The sequence below is a fragment of the Larimichthys crocea genome, chromosome VII, assembly GCF_000972845.2.
Source record: "Larimichthys crocea isolate SSNF chromosome VII, L_crocea_2.0, whole genome shotgun sequence".
NCBI classification, from domain to species: domain Eukaryota; kingdom Metazoa; phylum Chordata; class Actinopteri; family Sciaenidae; genus Larimichthys; species Larimichthys crocea.
In genome coordinates this window covers 3,580,154-3,607,079 of record NC_040017.1, presented here as the reverse complement: position 1 = coordinate 3,607,079, position 26,926 = coordinate 3,580,154, and the positions used below count along the sequence as shown (strand labels likewise).

Below are 26,926 nucleotides of genomic sequence, written 5' to 3'. Positions count from 1 at the left end.
AATCCTCCAGACCACCATTAGGAGACATATTGATTCCTTGTACTTGTACAAAGCTATTTTATTATCTACCCTTTTCGCCTATAAAAGTAACAAATAACTTTGGGGATTGCCCACCCGTGCTGCAAGCCTGGACGACTTTTGTTCATTTGTTGAATTGAACTGCAGATGGAGATTTCTTCAGATTCAGGAGATTTCTTTCTGCAGATTTCTTAACTCTGGCTTCAAGTATATTATTCAACTCTCTCATGGAAATGACAGGTACTCACAGTCGCAGGGTAGTGTTTTGGAAGAGGGGGGTCTACAACAACACCTCTGCCATGCTGTGACAGTCACAACTGATGATGCTGACCTCCTGGGGATTGCTTGAGACAGAGGATATTGAAAAAAAAAATAAGGGGGTATTTTCTACTCACATCATGGTGACATTTATTGCTACCACTGGGATATCTTCAAGCTGCGCACCGTCACAATCCAGCTCCAGGTCTCGGCATTGGCAGAGCTCAGGAACAACTCCCAACACTGGAGGGATGGAGGAGAGAGGGAAGGGACATCAGAGGACATGTCAATCAACTGGCCATCCAGCAGTGATGCTGAGTGCCAAATTGTCAAATGCAGCTGTTTGGAAGAGTGGCAACCTAGTCCTGCTGGAAGAAAATGTAAGCCCTGAGATTAAAGGATTTGGGGGGGAAAGGCATAATTTATTAATAGTGTCCTGGAGGACAAAAACAAGCTGGTAATAGTTAATAACAGAACCAAAACTCTCAGGATGGCTTATTGAATATTCCTTAGATAAGCCAGCTTTGATAATCATTCATTAAATCACAGTTTAGGTATTCAAGATGTAATTAAACTGAGCGGATACGATTGTTTAACCAGGCCCCCTGGCTCCAATGAAAGCAAATTATATTTGACGGCATATCAGAATTAGCCACCAGGGGCAAGTAATGAAAGAATACCCTTTTGACAGGCAAACACATTTTCATTAACAGGGATAATTACAAATTTGAGATAAGTCATGTTTGACTCACATCTCAGCTAACAGAATATTTTGCAGAAGTACTATTGATTGAGGCCAGACATCTGATTAGCAGATGAGCAGATGCACAGGTTCGGCACAGAACAGATTACTTTTGTTTTTATATATATATAGGTGTATCATTGGCGAATACACCCAATTTACATTTCATTAAAACACTGGGACAATCTAACGCAGAGATAAAAGTGCACTACACCCTTAAATGTAAGGAATAGAGTACAGTTGTCCCTCACTATAACGCGGTTCACCGTTCGTGGCCTCGTTGTTTTGCAGATTTTTTTTAGTGTAATTTTGCATGCTTTTTTTTAAAGCGTACTGTACAGTATGAACGTGCATTGTGTTCAGCATCCTGATTAGCTAAGGGAGTACTGTACAAAATGCATTCGGCCTGCCAGATTTACATACAGATTTAAAGAGGCACCGTCAGAGGAACTGTGAAATACGCGTGAGTTACTGGTAATAATTTCTGTTCTGTATGTATCAAACCTCGTAAATTGATCATTAAAATTAAATTTGTTAAAAATGTTTGGGCTTGAAAACAGGTTTTGATCTTTGGTTTTATTTACTAATACAGTATTGTACTTATTTTTGTTAAATCTGCAAAAGTTTGAACTTTGAGAGTGTTTAAATAAGAGAGAAATGTGAAAAAATGTTTGAGAAAAGTGTATAAAAGTGTGTGGTTAGGGGTTTTACGGCCTTAAAACATGTATAATAATTGTAAAAAATAAAGCTGATTGCTTCGCGGATTTCGTCTATTGTGGGTTATTTTTAGAACGTATCCCCCGTGATAAACGAGGGACCACTGTACTAGAGTTTCATCCATTTTCTGATGCCTTATTCTTTATAGAGTAGGGGCAGGGTACACTTAGGCAAGTCACCAGTTCATAGGGCTAACACACAAAGACAAATCACCATTCACACCTATGGCCAATTTAGACACCAATTAACCTGCGTGACTTTGGACTGTGGGAGGAACCCATGCAGAGACACACAGGGGAAAACATGCAAATACCACATGGAAAACCCCAGCCATGGTTCAAACCAGAAACCTTTTTGCTGTGATTGTTGTGATTGCTGCCCCAGTATGAGAGTTATTTCCTGGAAATAATAACAGAAAAGTGTATATCCTCATAACTAAATGATGCTGCAGTTTGTCAGTTTGAAGTTACTTGAAATGCTGAAATTAAATCTTCATAGAGTCAATCACAGTAATGAATAATTTCCAGAAGAGGTAGGGAGAGCATAGCAAGAGTTAGGAAAATATGTATTTGTATAAAGGCCTGCAGTGTGTATCTGACATATTTACAACATAAAGCAGGGGTCGGCAACCTATGGCTCGCAAACCAGATGTGGCTCTTTTGATAACTGCATCTGGCTCACAGACAGGGGTGAAAGTAAGCCGGTATGGTCCGGTAGTGCGTACCACTAAATATTAGAATATTATATTCCATAATCTGCCAATAGGGACAAGTCTTCTGATTTTAAAAGAACAGAACACTGGCCTCCTATTTTCAGTGTAAGCAGAAAGGGAAACAACACTCAGAAATCCCTTCTCTAAATAGCTACATAATCACTGTGGAGAGGTGTTTGGTCTTTCAAGTTGATTGAGGTAGGTGGGCAGACTTTCAGCTGATCCCCTCCTGAAACGAGGCCTGTACCTAAAGATGAATGAGGGTTTTAGGCAGAGGTAGACAGGCTGTGGTTTTTAAACCTGTTATTAGCGTGTACAGGATTTCTCTTTTTTAGACATTTTGCCAAGAAATTTAAACATAAGATCTTGTAGGACCTACAAATAAAGTTATTTAATGTCATTAAAATAAAGTATATCAAAATCTAAAGTCCAGTTTGAACAGACAGCTGGATTCATTTTCTAACTGGTTATTCTGCCCTCTTGGATGCCCCTATGGTACATAAAGCATGATGAAGTGCCCCCTAGAGTGACTGTCACATTAGAGGGAGAAAGAAGAAGCATGAGCTGAGAAAGGCGCTTACTCAGATTCCTCAATTTTTTTCAAAATTTCCACCGTGAGCAAAAGATTCACAAAACCTGATGTCATAGCTCAAAATGAAACCTGACATTAAGATTTCCCCTGACTTGTTTGTGTTTTAATGTTTGCAATTCAGTGCAGATGGTAAATTAAAAGTATAATTATGTCAACATTTAGACTCTGTAGGTATGAGTCATGATTAAACAGATCAAGTCTGACAAACCGGTGACAAAATGACAATTGATTGTGCTTATACGTCTTATACATCCAGTTAATTTACTATGGGGTATGAAGATTTTGAGTTCACCACTCTGTGAAAGACTCGTTGTTTAATTAGTGCAACAATTTAAGAAAGTTTCAGAACCAGAAGAATCAGAAGAACTCTGTATGCAAGGGACAAGGCTGAAAACCAGTACTGGATGGTCATGATCTTCAGGCTCTCCAACGTCACTGCACCAAAAACAGACAAGATTCTGTCGTGGACATCACTGTAAGGGGCTGTGTTGTCTGTCAACACAGTTCTGCATCTGCAAATGCAAGTTAAAACTCTACCATGCAAACTGTATATAAACCAGATCTAGAAATATTTCTTCATCATGGACTCCATGTGCACATGGCATGATAACCAGCACAATTGTGAAGGCACCAATAACGCTAAACAACACATAAAAGTTTTGGAGTAATTTATGTTGCCAAGCTGACGTCTTTTTGAAAGACCGCTCTGTTTTTTTCAGCAAGACGATCCAAACCTCATTCTATCAAAGAGTCCATGTGCTGGTCTGTCTGCAGTCCAGACGTGTCACCAATTGAAAATCTTTGGTATTATGAAACGTAAAAAAACAACAACAATAAAACAAAAACAAAATACCATTTGGTTTCTATTTACATGTTACACAGCGTGCCATATTTATTGGAAACAGAATTGTAGATAGGTAACTTTAACTACGGTTAAAAACACATTTCATCCAGCTCATACTCCCTGCACTTGCTAATTTCAAAGAAAGTAATAGCATTTCCCCTCTGAAAACAATGATGAGCTTGTTATTTATGAACGTAATGTATTTTCTATCCCTCAAATTTATTTGAGAATATTTTATTATATATACAGTCATGCCCATTCATATTATATTTTCTGTCTTTTTTAAGTTTCTGAATTGGCGGCTCAGTCCTTTTATCTTCAGAGAGCTTCATTGCCTTCTTGTGCTCTTTTGTGATGAGTCATAGTGGCAAGGCACAGCAGGTAAACATCAGCAAGTCGGCAGCGGGCATTATTGAAGGTTTTATTCATTTTATTTTCTCATATTTTCTTATATTTTCAAATTGCTACAGATACTTCACAGGATATTTGCTATTTATCCTAAGGTGCCAGTATACGTCTCTATCTGCTTCAGTCAAATTAAAGTTCTTTTCTTCCATTCTTCTGTCTGATTGCCCAAAACTGAGCTGTAATTGGCAACACTTTCAATGACTTGAACAGTTTAATCTACAGAAGAGAAAATTGCTTTGCTTTCGCTTTGTCTTCTTTAAAAGCGGAAAAGAGGAGCACAATGGCTACCAGTCTTGATCAATGCTTACGTCATTAAGAAAACTCACATCTGTCTTATCTGTTGTGGAGGAACTTCATGAGGAGGGCATAATTCCTGGAGGTTCACACCATGCCCTTCCTCCACAAAAGCATCCCAGCCAACTAGTTGGAGTCAATAGGACATGATCTCCCCACTGGCTTTCCACCCACAACTGTATCGATCATGGATCTGGCTGAACTGCAACTGCAGCTGGTAATTAAACCCCTGTTGCTGTGTGAAGTGTTTTGATTTCATAGAAAAACTGTATAACACAGTCATCACATCTGTTTATCAACCATGTACGGCTTTCTATTTACTGCCCTAATGGACAATTAGAAAAATTATATACATAAGCACAAATATATCATAAAATATAATGTTTAGAAACAGAACATCAGTACTTACAGCAGACATTGGACTTGGTGCCAGTGTTGTAGCTAGGCATTCCAAAATATTTGTCAAATAGATGGGGCCAGCCATTATTATCTCCTGGAAAAGAAAACAGGAGACAAAAGACAGAGTTTACAACCCATCATTTATCCCTCAGAATATCTCTTATCGTTCAGTGAAATTTGAGGTAGTTCGGGTTGTTTCTTTTCCCCCTCTCTCTTCTGTGATACAAAGATGCCTATGCATTGTGGTACGTGAGGTCGAGGTGATTCCAGTTGTTTTGGGCTATAGCTTTTTAATAAACATAAAACAATTGACGTGAATAGTTGTGGGTAACATTGTCAAACAAATAATCATTGGCAAACACAGGAGGAGCTGGAATGCGTTGCTAGGGATTGCAGCTCGACCTGACCCCGGATAAGTGGAAGGAAATGGATGGATGGATGGATGGATGGATGGATGGATGGATGGATGGATGGATGGATGGATGGATGGATGGATGGATGGATGGATGGATGGCAAAATGCCCATCAGAATTTCTCAGAACCAAAGGTAAAATCTAAATGTCTACCCAGGAGGCACCTCAGCTCATATGTCTCCTGCTCGTCTGACTGAACAGATGTGTTCCTCTTTGAATAAGTCCAGCTGTCTTCATGCAATTTTCCATTTTACGTGTGTACCAATGATTCTGTGTTGGGTTCTGAGTGCTGCTTAAACATAGGTGACTTACACTCAATATTGTGCCTTAACGCATCTGTAGACACTTAGCACTGTTAACGGCTGTTCGCACTACGCTCTACACAGGCGGCGTAGTGTGAACAGCTGTTAACAGTGCTCAGTTCTGTGTCTACAGAAGAAGATTATTCAGAAAGTAATATTTCAACAGTTATGTCCTTAGAGGTTAACGTAGTGCATTCAGATGCTTCGTTATGTCAAATATTATCTGATTATCTAGTATCTGACAATCCTAACAGGCCATAAATATTATAATATAGAGGGGCCATGATTGCCCCCCCGGGCCGGATAAGTGGATATCAATATTGATATTCTATATAATATTCAATCAAAATCTATCAATAAAACACATCACACCACTAATTAGACTCTCTTATCTTATCTTGTCCTCTTTGAGAACAAGCTTGTTGGATGAATAATTTTGTATAATAATTATTATATTATAGTTTAAAATTCTACAGCCAGTAAACCTGTCAGATATTTAAAACATTCACATTCAGTGTTAGGAAATAAGTCTCAGTGAGAGCGTATTGATTGAAAAGGCAGAGACCTTGAATAAAGCTCTATCCCACTATGGACGGTTCACATGGTCTGCATGACAATAGTGCCCACACATTGTTTACGTAGTCCACATCCAATGCTGTCTGTTAACAGTGGATTCTATGGGCTGTAGTTGGAATGCGGACTATATGGACTCAGGAATCAGGAGTGGAGTGAAAAGTGTTCTCTACAGCAATTACGGACTGTATTAAGATCTTTAAAAATCAATATTGTCTAACTAACAATCTCTTTCTCCAATGACACGTTACTCTTTAAAATGTATACGATTAAGTCCAGCTTGTTTCAAGGTTTCTCTTTGGAAGCCAGGTTAATTGTTGTTTTAAAGTTTCTGGACTCTCACTTCACTGATGATCCATGATCGACATGCTGACATTGAGACCCGTCAGTGCCGAGCATTCGGACTTCATTTTGATCTCAACTACTTTTGTGCATGAATCTCACATTGTTGTGATGCTGTTGTGCTGTGCAAAAGTACTGAATATACCTCATTTTGCCATGACGGTGCACACGCCGTGAGAGCTAACTGCAAACATCAGCATGCCTACATACACACGACAATGGGAATGTCTGTACAAAATTGTGATAATCTAACCAATGGTTATTGAAATATTCCCAAAGCTAGAAAACAGAAAATGATGAATGAAGCAAAAATATTCATGATGTCAATGACCTGAAACCTGAAGGAGTTGAAAGATGGTGACCTTGTTGAAAGACACATCTTTCTTTTGAGCAGCTTCTTAGTCTTTGTTATTCGTACCTGTGTCTAAAGCTGAATAGTCATGTTTTTGTATTCACATGGCGTTGTATGATGCATGCCTCTATCCAAAGCCAAATTGGGTGTGTGAGAATTATTCCGGGGCCTCAGGTGATTTCAGGATTTATAACCCAGGTCTGTGCCATGTGCTGCATTTGTAATAAACAGAGTCTGTTTCAGTGAAATTTACTGACGTACTGATTGGAACTTGGTTCTTCTCCAAATGGGTCTCCATGCTAAGTAGCTGGAGGAGCCTCTTGACTTTGCAGCCAAGATACGATTGAAGCTTTTAATCATTTGCACTGTTGCCCGATAGAAAAATACAAGAAAGACCTCAAATTAGTGAGATGCTGACTCACAGTGGGATCATTTTTCAGATGCCCTCTTTGTGTTTATTTACTGTGGAATTTTATGGTGAAAAGGCAAATTTGCACAGTACTAACAACAGAGATGACTGCGATTATTACAAATCAAAAGAGGACCCAAGGGTAATACAAGCAATAGACGGGGGATAAAAGTAGAAGAGTTACACAGTTGGAGCATTGTTTTGATGTGTGGGTCACCTGTGAACACACAGCATTATGCACATGTACGCCACAGGCTTGAGTCAAAAGCGTGGTACAGAATAAGAATGGTGCCACTGCTGTAAACATACAGACAAACATTTAGTGTGTATTTTTGGTCCTCAAGATACAATACACAATGCATGCTGTTTTTGTTTATAATGAAACCTCCACGGCATATGGTACATTATTTAAACTATGCACATGCATATAGAAATGTGTTTGTAATTGGGATTTCATTGAAAAAACAACAGACCGTGTATGTTTAGCAGCATGCATACTGGTGTTATTTACATATAAGCTACGCTGACAGCATGGCTTTGGGAATGGCAGTGCCTGTTAGTCACCTTAGGATTTTACAGGAATAAATGATCCCCTGACGTTTCATCCAGTGTCACCAGCAGGTCAAAGTTTCACTCATTCAGTGAAATATTTCAATATCTACAGGATGGATGGGCACAAGATTTTGTACAGATAATCATTTTTCCCTCCGGATAGATCGGGATGATGAAACTTTTTCTCCATCATGAAGGTGAGATTTTTGTCTTTTATTAAAATAACTCTATTACTAACTATTGGATGGATTCTCAGGAAATTTGTTCCAGACATTCATGGTTCCCAGGCGGAGATTTTTATTAACTTAAATTCCTTGACTTTTCTTCAAGCACCATTATCACATTCATGACAAAATGGCTGCAAAATTAACAATATTCCTCAGTTGTGCTTTGCTAACATGGTGAACATGGTAATTGTGAGTCACTGTGAGAATATTAAAATGTTGATGTTAGTCATTAGCACCATTGTGACCAAGTACAGCTGCACAGAGCTGCTAGCATAGTTGTATTATCTTGCTCTAGCATTACTGATGAAGGCCCTTTTGCTTTGTAAACCCCCTTCACTTACTTCAAAGACTCATTTTCTTTCATGCAGTATTTCTATAATAATATCCAGCCCATGTAAATGACATACCAATCTGTTTCACCTACAGTATTCATTATAGAATTATATTAATAGTATGTAGCAGTGCTAAACAATTTTCTGAGATTTGTGATCAAAGCCACTGCAGTAAGAGCGGTGTGACTGGGCAGTGAAACTGCCCATATCATTTACTATCAATTTATGTTTAGCATTTTACAGTTCTGTGGGCAGCAGTACTTCAAAGGCAGCGGGAGGGAGGTCTCTCACACATTTGCCGCAGTTTGAGTTTGAAATCTCACAAAGCGCAAATGCTCTGATTCCAACAGCTGTGATGCAAAGACAGCACTCCTGGAACTAATTGATAAGCTTCTCACGAATGTGAGTGTGTTTGGATTTAGGACACACAAGCTTCAAACACTGAGCAAAAGTAAGAGATATCAAGATAGTTAATCCCAAATTGAAAGTGTAGAAACCTAATTTTCAGAGCAGAGGACTAGGTCAACACAATGTATGTAAAAAATATACAGTACTGTGTAGGGAGTATATGTAAATCATTTTATCAGTGATTATGTGTCATCTCTGGAGGTCCACGTGCCTTGAAAAGTCCAGGTTGTACATAAAAGGAGCGAGCGTGTAATACGTGATAAGCTGCGACCTATTAGCCTCATGAAACCACATGCCTGAAATGAGAAATAGCTTTGGATTTGTGATTGAGTATCTAATTGATTGGTGATGTCATGTTGAGCTGCCCTTCCTTTTTCCTCCACCGGTGGGTTTTTGATCATGTAGAGTTGTATAACGTGACTAATTGGACTCTACTATTTCCTGATGATTGGTGATGTCTTTGAAGCACCTCTCCCTTTAATGATTACTTCTTGTTTGATCACAATATGACACATCCCTGGATCTGGTATTGATTTTCATATGGATTGGTGATGTCAGTAGTGCCTCTTCATTCATTTTTGTGTCCTGATTGGTTGCGCTGATAAAAACTGCCAGGACAAATGGATCCTAATGCTGAATGAGAAACATACAGTATCTACAGTGAGGGACGGATGCTGAAGTTGCCATTTGTTTTCACAGAACAGGAACAGGTCCATTTATGGATTCTATTATTCTTGTTCTGACTGAAGCAGCAATGATTTTGTTATTTTACCGTAACTATTAGAGAGATATAGACCAACATGACTTTGGAAAGACACTCATGAGGGTGCTTTCTGAAACAAACAACTTTATTAAAGAATATGTTAAATATAAAATAAATAAATACAAAGAAGTTAAATATTATTCAACATTATACTGCATGAATATATGAAACAATTTAGTCATGTGATAAGTTGATGATATCATTATAACCCAATCAGGTCTTAGTCATCCAGCTGAGGTCTTCTGGCCAGGTCCGGTGAGGGAGCCTTCAATAACTAGAGTCGACCCTAATCCTTTTTATTCATGCAGGCATATGAGCCACAATGTGTGTATGTGTGAGGGATGGGGCGATTGATTGTGTTTCTGTTTGATTGTATTTATTTTTGGTTTTAAGTTAAAGTCATACAAATATAATTTGATAACTTACATATAATAGCAAGACAACATGGTATTCAAACTGTCTAAATGAGACAAATATAAGGATACTTGATTCACCACTGTATTGCCTTGCTATCTTTATTTATCCATCTGTGTAGTCATCTGAGTAAAACTCCCCAAATCATCACTGCACTACATTATTACAGTTCCATCATTATAGATAGGATCTATAATGGTCATATTGCATAGATTTCATACCAGATGATGATAAATATCTTAATTTTCATTTTAATGCATCTCCATTTACTCTGGAATGTTAATTAGGAAAAAAAAGCTTTGCTTACAAACAGTTCATATTCTGTAGCTTATCACAGGAGACCATAAATATGTATATAGACCTTATGGTTGAGCTATTCCTGATTCATTCTGGGTATGCTATTTAAGTATTTTTCCTTTTCAGCACCAAATAGCTGGCAGACAAAGTGAACTGGCAGAACATTTTGCAACAAAAGAGCTTGATTTTCACCTCAGGAGTCGTTTGAAAAAACAGACCTGAAAGACTGCCCAAAAAAACTCAGGAACAATGTTATTTTTGAACAAGAGAGTTCTCTTCAGTTACACATTTATCAGCTGTTGCAATAACTTACAAAAAGAAGCGCTGGGCAGGAGCCAAGGGATGAATGATATACGATTGGTCAGGAAGCCACTGAACTTAAAACATAAATTTCCTGTTGATACCCTTTCTGAGTTGCTCATCACTTGAATTACATCGACCAACCTCTTCTGTTTCATCTCTGTTATCCTGGTTCTGTCAGGTCCTGAGAAATATAATTAGGATTCAGTGTCCATGACGATTCCCGGTCACGTTTAGAAGCACTAAATCAGTACAGACGAGACTGCCAGAGGGGTTCCATTTAATCCTCAGTAGGTTGTTTACACCTTGAAGAGTCTCAGCTCACCGGTGAGCCACTAAAGCTCCCATGAGATGGTATCATTACCTCCTTAATATGATGCATTTTCTGTTAAAACAGGACAGAGAGGGATCAAAGTGTAAAAAAACAATGTTTATGCTTAAGCTACGGAAAGAACTGTGTTTTGATATGGCAGGCAGAGAGAGGGAACTGTAAAAAATTCAAGGGGCCACTTAATGGTGTCTTGAAAGGACACAGAACGTGATACTTTCCAGTCAGTCTTTCAATCAGCACTAAGCCATCTCAGATACGTGAACAACACGCAGTGTTCAGTCAAAGTGCAAGCCCACATGGTACACAATAAATGGAAGTGGATACATTTTCACAAGATTACACGAAAGATAATAGTAGTAATAGTGTGTTTTTTTTTGGTTTGTTTTGTTTTTTTTGCAGTTTACACCTAAGGGAATGAATGCCACGTTTTACACAAATATGATTCACAGCAACCACTGGCAAACAAGCTTAGAGTAACTGGAAACCTTCACCGCAATAATAAACAGAGTGACATTTCAGGGAAAAAAGACAGGGAAGAATGATATACCTAAGAAATAACAGAGCAGAGAAGCAGTGTTCATAAAACCAAGCAATCCACCAAAAACTCTCAAAATACACACATGCACAACAATAAGAGAAAGAGACAATGCATGGCCCTGGATATAAGCTGGCCTAGCCTTCAATCAATAGCACTGCAAGTACATTGCATAGTACATACTAGTGTAGAAAGTCTGGAAAGTAATACACCTATTAAAATTGTGGTTGCTTTCTGACAGTGCATGGGGATGTGTAACTTAACCATCAAGCTGAAAAGTGACCATTTGCTTTAAATGGTAATCAGGCCCGCTGCCCTCCAACTTCGGGGTTAACCCCCTTCACTTTCTTCAGCAGTGGAATAACACACACAAGCTCCGACGTTGGCTTTTGCCTACACTCTACATTTATTCCTAATCTAACTCCTACCGCTTACCTACAGCTCTTCCATCCGTGCGCATTCACTCACTCGTCTCCACCGCTCTCTTGCTCATCCACTCACACCTTATGCACACACGTTACACAGCTGTATTCTCAAAGGAAATTAAGCTACTCCTATAACATGATGATAATTGGGCCATTGTGGTGCCCCCTCCAGCACATGGTGCCCTATGCGCAGTGTGTAAGGTGCATTATAGTAGAGGTGGCACTGATGGTAATGGTCTCTGATTGACCACTAACGTAACAATAGGTCCTTGAATTTAGAGGTCGACAAAACGAGGACTCTCAGTTCAGGCTGATTTTGTTAAATGAAATTAAATTTTTGAGTGGTAGCTAGGTAGTTATTTAAGGTCAAAATTTACGGAGTTTTGATTTTTTGCCATTTTCAATCTGGGAGGTTCTGGACCCTGATCCACCAGAACGAAACAACCTTTTGTTTTCCTGTGATAACTGCTATTTCCCCATTTTCCAGAGACAACACAATTAAATAATAATAATAATAATAATAATAATAATAATAATAATAATAATAACAACAACAACAACAACAACAATATTAATTACAACTTCTGTAGTATCTATGACATTACCCACATGCTGCGTGAGCCTCCTTGGCGGGCTAATGAGCTGTGGAGTGCGGGTGAGCAGATGCGGACTGAATAAAGCCTGCGGCCAAACTGTAAATTATGCCTATTTTTAAGCATTACAGGTGGGTTCATAACAGCTGTACTGGGAAATGTTTTTTGTACCAAACTGTCAGCATGTTTATTTCAACTGTGAAGTTGAACATTTTAATATGACATGTATGACATTTTGGCACTTCCCCAGAGGTTGCCGCTTGGTTTTAAGCTTGTTTTTTCCATTTGTGAATCTTCAAAGTTCTTGGGTATAAGTAATCTACATTCATGATAGTCATCCATGGTCAAGAACAGTTACATTTTGCTACTGCCAAGAACAGTTTATAACTATTGCAATATTTGATTTAGCTTATTATTTTCAGTCAACAGTTTCATTAGAGTGGAAGTAAACCATTGATGTGATTCTGGTTTGATAAACCACAGAAGTGAAATAATCAGCCTTTCGCTCAGTCACTTTGAACTTTGGCTTCAAAGGCAGGATCATTTGTGACTCATTATATTTTTGTGATGATAGACATTAAACAGCACATGCTGATGCTCAATCAAACCAATAATTGGAAAATGGATGAGGGACAATCTGAAGGAACATCGTGATGTAGCCCTGGACACTATTTGAAGATACACATGACATGCCTGCAGATACACAGAAACAGCTTAGAGAAAAAAATAAAAAAATACATTTTAATGTCTTTCTGATAACAAACCCATTTCAGCCATCTGTCAGTGCCTTAGACGAGGTAGAATTAGGCTACATGTCCTCTGTGGACTGGAACCTCTTGTGAATGTGTAAAAATGAACCAGATCTATCAAAAGAAACAGACATATGATCTCAAACAATAGGGTCTGACCTACATTGCTCCTGGCAACTTCCTAAACAAACATCAGCCCGGAATTACAATTACACAGCAAAGCGGTGACTGTCAATCTTCAATCCATAGTCTTACATCTCTGGCCCTTGCTGATTTACATTCTAGTCATCTAATCAAATATTACTTGAAAATCCGGGTAAATGTAATCAGGTAGTTGGTAGGACAGAACATCTGCACGTGTCCTGGGGGCTAAGACTGACAACTACTACTGCAGAGGGTGTGTGTAACCATACTCAACATGTCTTAACTATTTTCACCTGAGACACAGCCACATCGCAAACACACAATACATACTGCCTTAAAAGAAAAACGCCAAGTTTAATTGTTGCTGGAGGTTATTCCATATGCTTAATTATCTGTAGCAGACACAACACCATTGATGATGTGACAAACAGTGCATTGCGCTGGAATCTGAACAGTTCTTGTTTGCCAGGGGCAAAGGGACAAAAGGCAACAACTCTATCTTGGAAGAACCTTTGCTTCCCCATGTTCTATTCACTCTCTATGTTATTATTGCAGGAGAAAGCATTTGTGAATGCTACACTGAAACAAAATGAAACTGAAAACTGTAAGATGAATCAATTCTCAGAAATTGTCATCCACTTGAAGTCCTTTGATTTTCACTTCAAATGATCGCCACCACTACACAATGGGATTGAAATGATGCAACTGTGTTCAACCAGTGAAACTGAAATGGTGCATGATTCGCAGCAGATCCTATACAGTATGGCTTTCCTCATCCATCACTGAACCTGAACTTCTGTAGAAGGATTAACCTCAAGAGCAATGTTACAGCGGCAAACTGAGCCACTGGTATTATATAGCAGAAAAAGAAATAAAATTAATTTAGAGTCTGGAACAAATGAACAGCGGGTGTCCACAAAGATTGACTTAGGTTTTGCACTTAAGCCCTTTTCACACATCAAGCTTTCATCCAGAAATGTTCCTGGAATTATCCATGTCAGGGCTATGAGATGGGAACTGACACACCGGAAAATGCTCCTCTCCTTTTTGCAACGCATTTGCGAAAAAAAGCAACAAAACCTTTGGCTCAAGAGCACTTTAAAGTGGAGGGGAAAATATAATTTGCCACAGTATTTGTCTGGAGCATGACAACAAAAAGTTTGAAAATTGGTAAGTATCTTTTTTTCTGATGTTTTCCAAGATGTCTATAAAGTGGACAGCCTCAAAGACAAGAGAACTGCTGGCCACCCAAGCAGAGAATGAGATTATTAGTAGAAAATAAGAGCATTAAACCATGGCTCATTTGTCTAAGACCCTCATGTCATGTGCAAACACATTCTAGACAGAAATCTTACCCCTCGGTGGATAACAAATCACACTGTGCTTGTATTTTAGAGCTTCCAGGCATATGTGGTTGACTGCATAAGCAGCAGGTAAATCTGCTGGTAGTATTGCTCACTACCAATCTAGTTTGCAGCTAATAGAGTGAACAGAAGCTAATAGGACAGCTGAAAAGCATTAACTTGGCAATGATTGGTTCTACATGAGAAAGACACTTAAGGAGCTGGTCCAAGATTTCCTATTATGTTGAAAAAAATTGAAACACACTAAAAAATACTTTAATTTTGAGTCTTCCCTTCCCTATCTTATTGCCAACTTAAGAAGGGAATGCAAAGAAATCTCATTATCTGTTTTGCTGCTACTGTAAAAAAAAAGTACTGTGGTTAAATATCCAGTTTTTGATTTGTTTCCTGGGGGAAAAAAGTCTGTTTTCTGTTCCTGGAAGAAGCACTTGTATTTGCTGGAAATGAGCATGAAACTTATGGGTAAGTAGCATAAAAAATAGACACCCAGGCTAATCCCAGGCTAAAACCCAGAAAGTCAAAATTCATCAAATTCATCAACAAAAAATTCAATGAAAAAGAGATACAGATGGAGAAACAGAACACAAACTGGGGATCTCTAGGGATACAGTGCTAAAACACCCTACAGCGTGGCGCACTGAACACTAAAGATGTTTCCATAAATAAATAACTAATAGACCTGTCAACACATTATGACATGAGCACCTCTAGATTGATCCCTTGAACTGACATGATAAATCTGAGCGAGGAAGCTAGTGGAGACTGATTGCCCCAACCACAGTAATCACTGCTCAGTCGTGGTGAGATGGGGGAGCCTAATGGACAAATATTTTCAGGTGTGATTGTGTGCCTGACCAGATGTGTCAGGTGTAAGGCAGGACTATCAACGGCCACCAATTTGTCTCGTTCTGGAAGGGCTGATAATTGAGGCCTTAGTCGGTTATTAATGATTCAGTGAAGATTTGTGAATTCATTGTGCCGCTATAATGTCACGGTCCTCACATCAAAGCGAAGTCTGTTTTGATTTATTCAGCTTGCTGCTTTCTGATTGCCTCTTTGTGCATTTCATTATTGGAGACAGACTTTGTATGTGTATATAATGGTCAGCAGATTCATTACTTCAAAACAATGGACTCCACTGGTGCTTTGAATGTATTATAGATGCCCATGTGAGTTTCTCACTATAGAGGGTCAAAGGATGTAGCCTGTTTGTATTTTGTGCAGATTGTAAAGAGACACATATGTGCTTTTAGTCAAAGTTACAAATGACCTCCTAATGGCATCAGACAAAGGACTCATCTCTGTACTTGTCCTGTTAGATCTTAGTGCTGCATTTGACACCATTGACCATCAAATTCTTTTACAGAGACTGGAACATCGAAAAGGCATCAAAGGAACCGCCCTAAGCTGGTTTAAATCGTACTTTTTAGATCGATCTCAGTTTGTTCACGTCAATGATGAATCCTCCATGCAGACCAAAGTTTGTCATGGAGTCCCACAAGGTTCTGTACTTGGACCACTTCTATTCAGTTTATATATGCTTCCTTTAGGGAACATTATTAGGAATCACTCTATCAATTTTCATTGTTATGCTGACGACACCCATTATATTTATCGATCAAGCCTGATGCAACCATCACAGTTACACTAAACTCCAAGCATGCTTAAGGATAAAAAAAAGTTGGATGACCTACAATTTTAAACCTACAATGTTAATTCAACACAACTGAAGTTCTGTAATTGGACCCAAACACCTCAGAAACTCTCTTTCTAGAGACTTAGTTACTTTAGATGGGATCACCCTGGCCTCCAGCTCCACTGTAAAGAATCTTGGAGTTGTTTTTGATCAGGATTGTCTTTAAAACGTCAACATGAAACAAATTTCGAGGACTGCATTTCCACTTAACATCGCTAAAATCAGACGCATTGTCTCTCAGGCGGATGCAGAAAAACAGACCACGCTTTTTGTTACTTCAAGGCGGACTATTGTAACTCTGTTATCAGGCGCTCAAAAGTCTCTATAGGACTTTGCAGTTAATTCAGAATGCGGCTGCACGTGTTCTGACAGAAACAAGATCAGAGATCACATCTCTCCCCATTTTGGCTTCCTTGCATGGCTACCTATTAAATCTAGAAAGAGTTTAAATTCTCTCCTTACTTACAAAGCTCTTCATGGTCAGGCACCATCTATATCTAAAAGAGCTCATAGTACCTTACTACCCCTCTAGAACACTGCGCTCCTCAGGAGCTGGGTTCCTTGTGGTTCCTATAGTTTCCAAAAGTAGATTGGGAGCCAGAGCTTTCAGCTATCAGCTCCTCTTCTGTGGAACAAAATACCTTCTGGGTTCGGGAGGCAGACACGGTCAAACACCTTTAAGAATAGACTTAAGACTTTCTTTTTGATAGGCTATAGTTAGGGCTGGCCAGGTCATCCCTTAGTTATGCGGCCATAGGAATTACACGCCGGGGGACCCCACCGAGGGTTATGCCTAGCCAGGCACGGTATGGTTGAAGATGCACACATCTCCCTTACGAAAACTCACTCTCGCTCTCTCTCTCCTCTCTCCTCCTTCTCCTCCTTCTCTCTCCTCACTCTCTCTCTATATCTCTCTATATCTCTCCTCTCTCTCTCTCTCTATTATATATATCTATATTCTCTATATCTCCCTCTCTCTCTATATATATCTCTATATCTCAACTCTCCATACTCTCCATCTGTGACAGGTCTCATTAATGCAGTGTTACTAACCAACTTCCCGGAGTTTCTGTGCTCTGTCGTCCAGCAGGTTTCGTGGGTGTGGCTGCTGCTGTGATCCTGCATGACGCCCACTACTATATTATTACTGTCATATCTACCATACTATTACTGTAATCATTTTTATCATTCATTAATAATTCATTGCATTTTTATCAGTCATTGTACAATATGTTTTGTGTTGATTGCCTGTACACGTGACATCCATTGCACGTCTGCCGTCCTGGAAGGGATCCCTCCTCTGTGGTTCTTCTGAGGTTTCTTCCACACTTTTTCCCTGTTAAAACGGTTTTTGTGGGCAAGAGGGTGTCACTCCCTGTACAGATTGTAAAGCCCTCTGAGGCAAATGTACTTTGTGACTTTGGGCTATACAAATAAAATTGATTTGATTTGAAATTGATTTGCTTTTAAGATATAAATGAATTCCACTTGATTTGATTTGACTGTGTGTGTCAAAAATAAACGAGGCTTGGGTCTTTTTTTTTCCCATGAGGGGAAATGGAGATGATACAAAGTTTTGAAATTGGCTTCACACTCAGGTATTGTTCAGACAAAGTATTAATTTTGCTGTCAGGCCAGCATCTGCATTTATGCACAAGTCTCGTTGCTAATTTCTGACCAAGGATTTTTCACACCCAGAGCCCAAGTTGTATAAGTCGCAAAAGACAAGGAGAGCAGGGAGGAAAGTTCAACTTTTTGTATTCCCTGTTTGTACAGATATGTATTTATTTTGGTTAACCATATCGTATTGTGACAGCACCATTTTTTGTGAGATGTAATCAGACCAGAAAATCACTTTGTGTTTTATTACTTTCCCCTCTTTGTTGGGACAAAATAAACACAGGCGTGGGACAAAAGCAATGGATGGATAAAACAACCACAAACAGTAAATACTGACACAAAATGCTTATTAATGTTTTAATTAACTCCAAGCTAATGACCATGTTAATCAATTTATAATTAAATGCCACAGCTGTATGAAATTCACTGGATGACCACATAAAACAGCATGATGTGCTTGAAGCATACACGCCTGGACACATCTTTAGTAATTGTGAGACGGAAATACCACTATGTTACCATTGTCCTCCCCTGTCTCATGTTAACATTACTCTGGATAGCACCAGAGACAGGGTGACCAATCAAGATAATTTAAACCTTCATTGATAATAGGCCTATCATTGGGTCTAACAGATGGGGCTGATTTTCAGATACAGACTCAATGAGAAGGTTTCACTCTTGTGTTACAAGAGAAAACATCTGAGTTTGAACGGTCCCCCTGATACATTTGTTCCATCTGCACACTCATGAGTGTGCAGATCTTAAAATGACATGTGTTTAGGCGCTTTGCTAGATGGAGGCAGCAGAAAGCAATTGCAACAACAACAACAACCCTGGTCTGAAGTTGAATGGCACAGTATTTTTTTGCTATTTAAAAGGGTGAATTATTCAGATAGCAAGACGCGCCCTTATAGGTACATTCACAATGGATACACTCCTCTTCTTACACACAGAGAGCTGCTCCTCATGTTATATGCATGTGCAAATATGTAGTCAAATGGGAGTTGTGGATGAGGTAGAGCATTGGGAGAGAGGAGAGGATGAACTAAGTATCTGTCCCTCAGCAAAGACGACTGCCACTGTAAACTTATTCCACCCAAGCTGTAATCTCCTGTCAGATGATTTGAAGATTAATACCAGCTGTGCACTCCCTGATGCTGTCAAAGTCACTCGTTGAATGAGCAGATCTGTTTACTAAGCAGAAAAGCATTCACTTCTCAAACTTGCTGAAACTTACATCAATGCTCCAGATGCATACATACCTGGCTTTTAAAAAGGGACACGCCCTCAATGCATTTGTGCCATGTGCTTTAGACCACATGCTTCAGATTATTAAAGTTTTTAACAATACGGAGCTGAACGTACCGCAGTTTTGTTTACCTTGTGCTCGCACATGCGGACAAGTATGCATGCACAGTATACACCGTCCTGACAATTTCATAATTTCACACTATTCTACTAACCTACAGGTGGCGGTTATGTGCCAGGAAATGCAGCAATTCGCCAACAAAGACAGGAAATCTTGCAAACATGGGTAAAAATAAAGTTGGAATTAAAAATGGCTTTGTAAAAGTTTTAGGAGGAAATGCATTCAACACACTTATTAAGGTTTAAGGACACATGAAACATGTTTTGGTGGGTGACACTGAATGGAAATATAACTTAAGAAAACACCACAGGGCCTGTTTCATTCTTTGGTAATAGAGACCTTTAATTAATTCACAGCAGGGACAGGAACCCACTGTTAAAGTGTTTCATGGCAGAAATTACTAAGTGGAACATTTATTATTTATCTTTTCAATTGACGCTACAATGACATCTCATATCAATACCACATTAGATCACACTGAGCTACAGTCATTATTTAGAGATTGCCTATCTGGGTTCCATCAAGACCAATTGTAGACTACATATTCTATTACCATGGGGTAATGAATGTTTTAAGAAAATCAAAGACCACACTCAGAGGCTCTCTTGTTTGCATCATTGGCTTTTCATTGTTCACAATGTTAGAACAAAAGCACACTTGATTACACAACAACAATCAACTTATTATTTTATCCCCTGTGACGTTACACTCCAGGGAGAGTGCCACTCTAGCTTGAACATGAAAACAAACACATGCTGCTAGACTTAACGAAGTCCTTCAACTAATCAGTGGCTATTTGTCAAGTGTCAGGTTTGAACTTATGGACTTTGTTTCTGTTCTCAAGTGATTGTCAGTGATACAGAGGCTGTTTCCTGGATCAAATCTTTACATAACGGTCTCATGTGGCCTACACTCATGTGCTTTGTTATTTTATATCATAAATATACACAGTGGTTTGCAGTCAGGTGAGCCAGGGTAGGCACCTCACCCAGGCTAATGAGAAAAAAATATATATAATTTATTTATTTTTTAAATAACTTATATATTTTTATAATTTAGTTTAGATTTAGATTGTTGATTTATTGTTGTAATAATAAAAAATGAAAACGTGAAATGTGTTCTAACGGTATAAGGAATGCCACTACTCAGGAGAGCTTGCTTTCAAAGCTGGCCTATGTGAGTACAGGAGGCTGAGGCAGACTCAACCTCTGCCTCTCTGCCCTGCATGAAATGATCACAAATGATCCAAGGAATGTCACCTGTACAGCTGCTCTCATTTTTGAGAGACAATGATGGAGACTGTACCAGAGGCCACAAAGTCATTGAAGCTGGTCTTAACGATACCTGCTACCACTGCATCTGTGGAGAGGACATTTTCGGCTTTAAAGCGCATCAAGACTCACAGCTGTAATAGGATGGAGCAGGACAGGCTTTCATCATTGGCGCTGATTTCCTTTGAAAAGGAGAGACTTGTGAAATTAAAGAATGCGCCAAACAAGGAGGACGTCTTCTACAATTAAGTTATCAGCAAGTTGGTGCAGAGGGACAGATGCATGGATTTCATCTACAAATAAAGTAAGTGTCCCCCCACTTGCTTGCTAATGGTGTTGTATGGTGCACTGACACCAGAACTTTTGTTTCCTCTCTCTCTTCTTTTTCAGTAGAGCAGACAGCGCAGTTCTCTCTCTCTGGTTATAAAGTCTTCCTATGTTGTGCTCTTGTGTGAGTGATGTCACATACAGACATATTTTTGCTTAGATATTTATTGGTATGTTGTCAAGAGCGAGCAGTGTTTATAATGTTGGTCTTTTCTCTATAATGTGCCGTTAACAACAGCCATCTATGTAGCTGTCTAACTCCTTATTTTGTATAGGTGACCTGCCCTTTTTTTTTTAAATTATTATTTTGGTTTGTTTGTTTGTTTGTTTGTTTGTTTATATATTTATACACAAGTGTCTTGTACATTATTTGTTTTTATCAAATGTTTAATATGTTTAAAAATTCAATAAACAAAGTTGGGGAAAAAAAAAAAAATAATGTTGGTCTTATAGGTTCGTTGGAGCTGTAAGTCCTGTGTTGTTGAGATACAGGTGATTTCTTGTTCTGCGATCAAACCTGGAGCCCTTTGGTGAAAAGATGTTCTCCCTATTACATCACCCTCCTGGCTCTTTTTTCACTTCTCTTTGTGACAATGTATAAAAAAAAACAAAAAACAAAACAATGCTAACTTGTTTTATCCTCCTCACTTTGAGCCTATGTGAAGTAGTCTTTGCTCAGCAATTCCCTGGGTACAAACAACATTTCATCTTTCAGATGTTTGAATCGTTTGGCTTTGATGTCCAGCAAACTCTGACAAACAGTCGTTGTTGATACAGTGTTGAAAAACTGAAGATGTGGGTATATATGTTGTCAGCTAACAGTATGTTTAGTGAAGATGAAAGGAAAATATAGATTGTAAAATAAATTCCTGATTATCAATAGTTACAGAGCTATTTGATCATGCGTGTGAACTGGCATTAATCTAAATGTCATGTAAACCCACAGGGCTGGACATGGCCGCCTCAAACATGTTGCTGTCATTCAGTGTTTGTCAGTGCTGGTATGATTAAATCATGTTCTCTAAATAATGTAATAACTCTTATGTTTAAGGCTTACATAGCTATTTACTAGATTTTGATTACTTTGGTTCGGGTCTTTGGGCAATATTTCTTACAGAAACTGATAACTCATTGTAAACCACACAAACTCAGCTAACATTAATCATATACAGAGGAATATTTCAGAAAAAGGCAATAAGCGAAACAAAATACAAAACGTCTGCGGTAATAAACACATTAATCAAAAATTAGGATGGTAATATAAACTGACCCAACAAGCCAGTAAACCATTTAAAAAATGCCTTCATCACAGTTTCCATGACTCGAAGGCCACACTGAAAGGATGGGTCAGGAACACCTTCAGTGTATTCAGAGCAAAACGCTCCTATGAGGAAGAATTGTACGGCGGTTTGTCCTGCTGTAAAGAAATGCAAAGCTTATTTTAAGAAAGCCTTAATCTTCACAATGAAAAGAATGACTGTGTCTAGGTAATTCTGTGCAGGAGAGTGGAATTAAATACAAAAAATAGCCATGTTTGTAGGTGTGTGACAAGGTACTTCAACAGAGGAACATGCTAAAAATATATTTTTCGAGAAGTGGTAAATCTATTCTGATATTCTGAATGTTATGTAATGCTGTATGTAACTAAACAAGCATTGACTGTAAGATCCAGACACGCTTCTGTTCAATAAGAAAAACACATTATAGAGCCATACTGTTGTATTCATTCTGATGTATACCTTCAGTGCAGATTAATACGACTTTGCAACTGTATTGATCCATTGCCAGATCCACATCGGGTTGACTTCACTTAGCATGCATGAACATGCAGTTCAGACTAGAGTGTGGAGAAAATACTTGCCACATTCATCATTCTCAAAGAGCAATTTAAGGGCAAAGGTGGTGTATTTTTCAAAAATACATTCAGTAGCAATAGGTGTATGCAACCTTGAAGCAATTTGAGTAATAGCATGCATATCACCTTCCCTTTTGCAAAAGGTTTCCAGTAAAAACTCACCAGATTGTTCTGTAAGACCATTTGGCACAGACAGGTTAGTATTTTGCATATCCTCACATCATTAAACAAATCACTGTGTTATGGCCAACTGTGTAAGAATTGTTCCAATTAAAATACAGCTGACAGAGGCTTTGCATTGCATTTATAAATTATCGTTTTGATGTTTACTATTTAGGGAGAGCTTTTCCTTGAATCAGCTTACACTGTTGTGGTGATTAAGCTAGTAACAATGGCAACTGCTACCCACTTGGATTCGCACACATGGGACGTAGTGATTATGTCACATATTATATAGAGCATGTGGATGAACGATTAAAGGTGTGTCTTTGCAAATGTTTGGTGTTGAAATGTGTCACAATGTTTTTCCAAGGAACTGTAATTATTCAAGAAGGGTGTCACCGCTGGCGAACTTTCAGGAATAGGTATCATTTCCCTTTTCTCCTAAAATACATAATATAGTTTGATAAGGCTGATCACTCAATTTTTGAGGTTTTGGCTTTATTTTAAGCCATTTGAAAACGCATGTCAGATAGAATTAAAGTATTTGAGTTGCATGACCTTTTGACTACTCCTTGCTCTAACTCCAAAAGAGAAAAATTGTGCAATTACAAAATTATCAAAAGAAAAAGCCATATCTAGAATCTTGCTCACAGCCACAGCTGTTTTGTAGTTAGCTGATCCATTTCCATTGAAATCTCTTTGACAGTTCATCCTCTGTCCTATTTCTGCAACCCTAAAGCGGTGAAGAATCAGGCATGACAGTTTCTTATCATTTGGAAATGGCCGTGCAACATAAGTAGAAAGAGGAAGTCAAAAGAGAAGAAGAAAAATCCAATGTTGTTAATAGTCCATCCAAAACTCCACTGATGCTGACACCCACCAACAAATAGGAGTCAACAACTGGAGCATGAAAAAACAAAACAAAAAAAACAAGGCTCTAATCATTCTGATCAATTCTCAAGCAGGTATATACAGAAAACAAAAGCCAAAAACAATTGCTGTTTTCTAGAACTTTTAAGATTGAGTAGTTGTTTTTTCTGCATGACGATGGAAAAAAAGAGGCTCAGACAAATGACGAATTCTGTCTTTTTACATAATAAAAGCTCTAGGCCTGTACATCAAGCAAGCAAAGCTCTGTATTGATGCCCATGGAACAGGAAGTGTTTCTCTGACCAAACTGATGTCAACCTCACAGTGACTGAGCAGCTGCTACCTTTTGAATTATGATACCCCTTCACTCAATACACCAGACAAACCTTTTGCTTTTGGCTGGCAGCAGAGACCAAGGCAAGTCCTGCCAACAACACCCAAAAGAGTGCTGCTATGTTTAATGAACGCTTGAACAGGAAGAAGCACAAATGTAACTTCTTCACCTTTCGTCACCTTGCTAACGAGCATCTTGAGAGAAGTGTTATCAGGTAGGAGCTGTGAAAAAGAACACAAAGGAAGGTGAAAATTCCTGTGATCTGTGCATGAGAGTCTGGAACTGTTCAAGACCAAGATAGTTTCTGTCAGAGTGGCTCTCACTTACGTCAGTGCAGTGAAAGCCACACTGACAGGAATTCAATCTGTGGATGTCAAGGTGGGCACAGAGGAGGAAGAGTAAGGCGAAGACAGTCACATACTGCAGTTCCACACATGGGTGATGTTCTCAGAGAAGTGTGAGTTAGTGATGAATGATTGCAGTGGACTAATTTGCAGTTCGCTGTGCCTGGTAGCCATCCATGCATGTGTAATGCATAATGCATGCTGACATTGTGCTATTTATTTTTCCTTACACGAAGGATGAACACCTGCAAGGGATGCAGCAGTTCATAAGGCTAACGTAGGCTTATCTAAACAAGGAAATGTTCTTTTAAAATCTGTTTCACAAAGCAAGGTAAAATACATTTATAGTCACAGAGACCTTCACAGACCTCAGAGGACATCACATGAAAGAAAAGTAAACTGAGTTAAAAGAACATAATGATGATTGCAATTTGTAAGAATCTTTTTGCAAATAGATATGCTGCAGTTTTTACTTAATATGTAGAAGGCGGATCTGCAGATAGATAGTTTTTTGTCCTAAGCTCTTTTCCACAGTTAATTATAGAAGCAGCGGTGACTTTGTATCCTTGAACGTGACATTTTAAATTGCTCTGAATGAATGCATTTCAGGATCATATATTGGTTCCTGAAGGCTTACACAAAAGGCTAATATTTTAGGAGGCTTACAATTATTCCATTGGCAAACTCCATTGGAAGAGTTTTCCTGTTGATAAATACAGGTTCGCCTACAATAACCTAGGTGCATTTTTGGTTTGAAACTCAACTGTTGGTAGGATAAAGTACACAGTACCACACTCAATTACAGCAGGTTTACCGGACACAAAGTGGAACGAAATAACGCTCCCTTTTCATTACATTTTATTACAGTTCTCCAGGTCAGTCAATTTATCTGTTCACAACAGACTTGCAGTCATCTTTTCCATATTAAGTTTATTTTTCTCCGGACCCATGAGCAGAAATCTCGAAAGTCCAGAAGAAATGTTGTAGATGGTCATATCTACAGGCATATCACCTATTATTGATAATCAAAATACACTTGTCGCTGTGGTTGACACAGTGATGTTAACTGTGCAAGGGACACTTTCACTTTCTACTTCTCTTAATAGGCTATTACATGAGAAGATGTTTTTTCTAAATTGATTTTTTTAAATTCTACTTAATTTGCTTCATCATCGACTGTGGTGACAACAGCCAGCACAAAGGCAAGCTGGTTAATGGGGTGTGCCATAAACCTACCTGTAATGAACCTGAGACACTTCATGAACCTTTCATCATTAAAACGAATGTGAAATAAAACTAGGGTCCAATGTGTCAATGTGTGGGAAGGTTCTGGAAAATCATCATCAGATCACATCTGACATCTGAGTATATCTGCAAACAGGCTGAGATCCTTGGTACCAGGAAGTCTAGATAATGCCACTGCTGGCTTGATAAATGGCTTTCTCAATAAAAACATACATATTTACAAAGACTTTCAGGGAGAACTTTTTTGGGGCCACTGCATTGAATTGTCACACTGTAATTCTGTTATTCTGACTAAATCTCGTATATACAGTATAGGTTACCTGGAGCAACACAATCTCTGGCCTCACACTTACTTTCACAGTTGTAGACAGATATTTCAGTCACAAAAACTACTACACCTCCTCTCTGAGTCAAAGTGCACACTGAAAGGTGAGGCTCTGAATACAGAAACAGGGGGATTCACTAAGCCCTGAGTTTGCCAACATTTCTGTCAAAACGATATCCTTATGCTCGACACAAAAGACAATTGACTTCTTATTCTTAACAGAATTTTAGACCTCTGAATCACCATCCACATCTCAAAATACAGAGTCAAAGTATAACTACAGTTTGCAATAATGCAAATAGCTAATGATCAGCAATTTATTGTGTGGTTTACTCCATTTGTCCATGGTTACAGGAAGCCAGTTAGGCAAACTGATACAGATACCATATACTGTAGCAACTGAATGTACCGAAATTGTTAGACAGTGGAAAACACAACTCAAAAGTGGGGGACAGTGGAGTACTGAGATCTTTTACTTCAGTAAAGATATAAGTCTGTGTCTCTGTGTCTCTGTCTCTTTCTCTCTCTTTCTTCATGGAAGCTATATAAATCTTTAAATGCTAACACATCACTTGTCGAATTTTGTAAAATGCATGAAGGGTTCAAAGACAGCTAGCACTGTAGCAGATACTCACTTATCTTTGAATATGGCTAGTTAACCTAGGAAGAATAGAATAGTAGAAAAGGAGATTGGAAACA

General features: G+C 38.6%; 1 protein-coding gene across 1 annotated transcript in view; it reads right to left on the bottom strand.

Annotated features, from left to right (window-relative positions):
- The window catches only part of rxfp1 (relaxin family peptide receptor 1), a 61,705-nt gene that overhangs the window by 22,624 nt on the left and 12,155 nt on the right, over positions 1-26,926 (bottom strand). Inside the window, exons 3-4 of the mRNA XM_010747848.3 lie at positions 4,995-5,078; positions 414-519 (exon numbers count right to left, since the gene is read on the bottom strand). Of these exons, the coding sequence (XP_010746150.1) occupies positions 414-519; positions 4,995-5,078 (190 nt within the window). The remainder of the gene's footprint in view (positions 1-413; positions 520-4,994; positions 5,079-26,926) is intronic.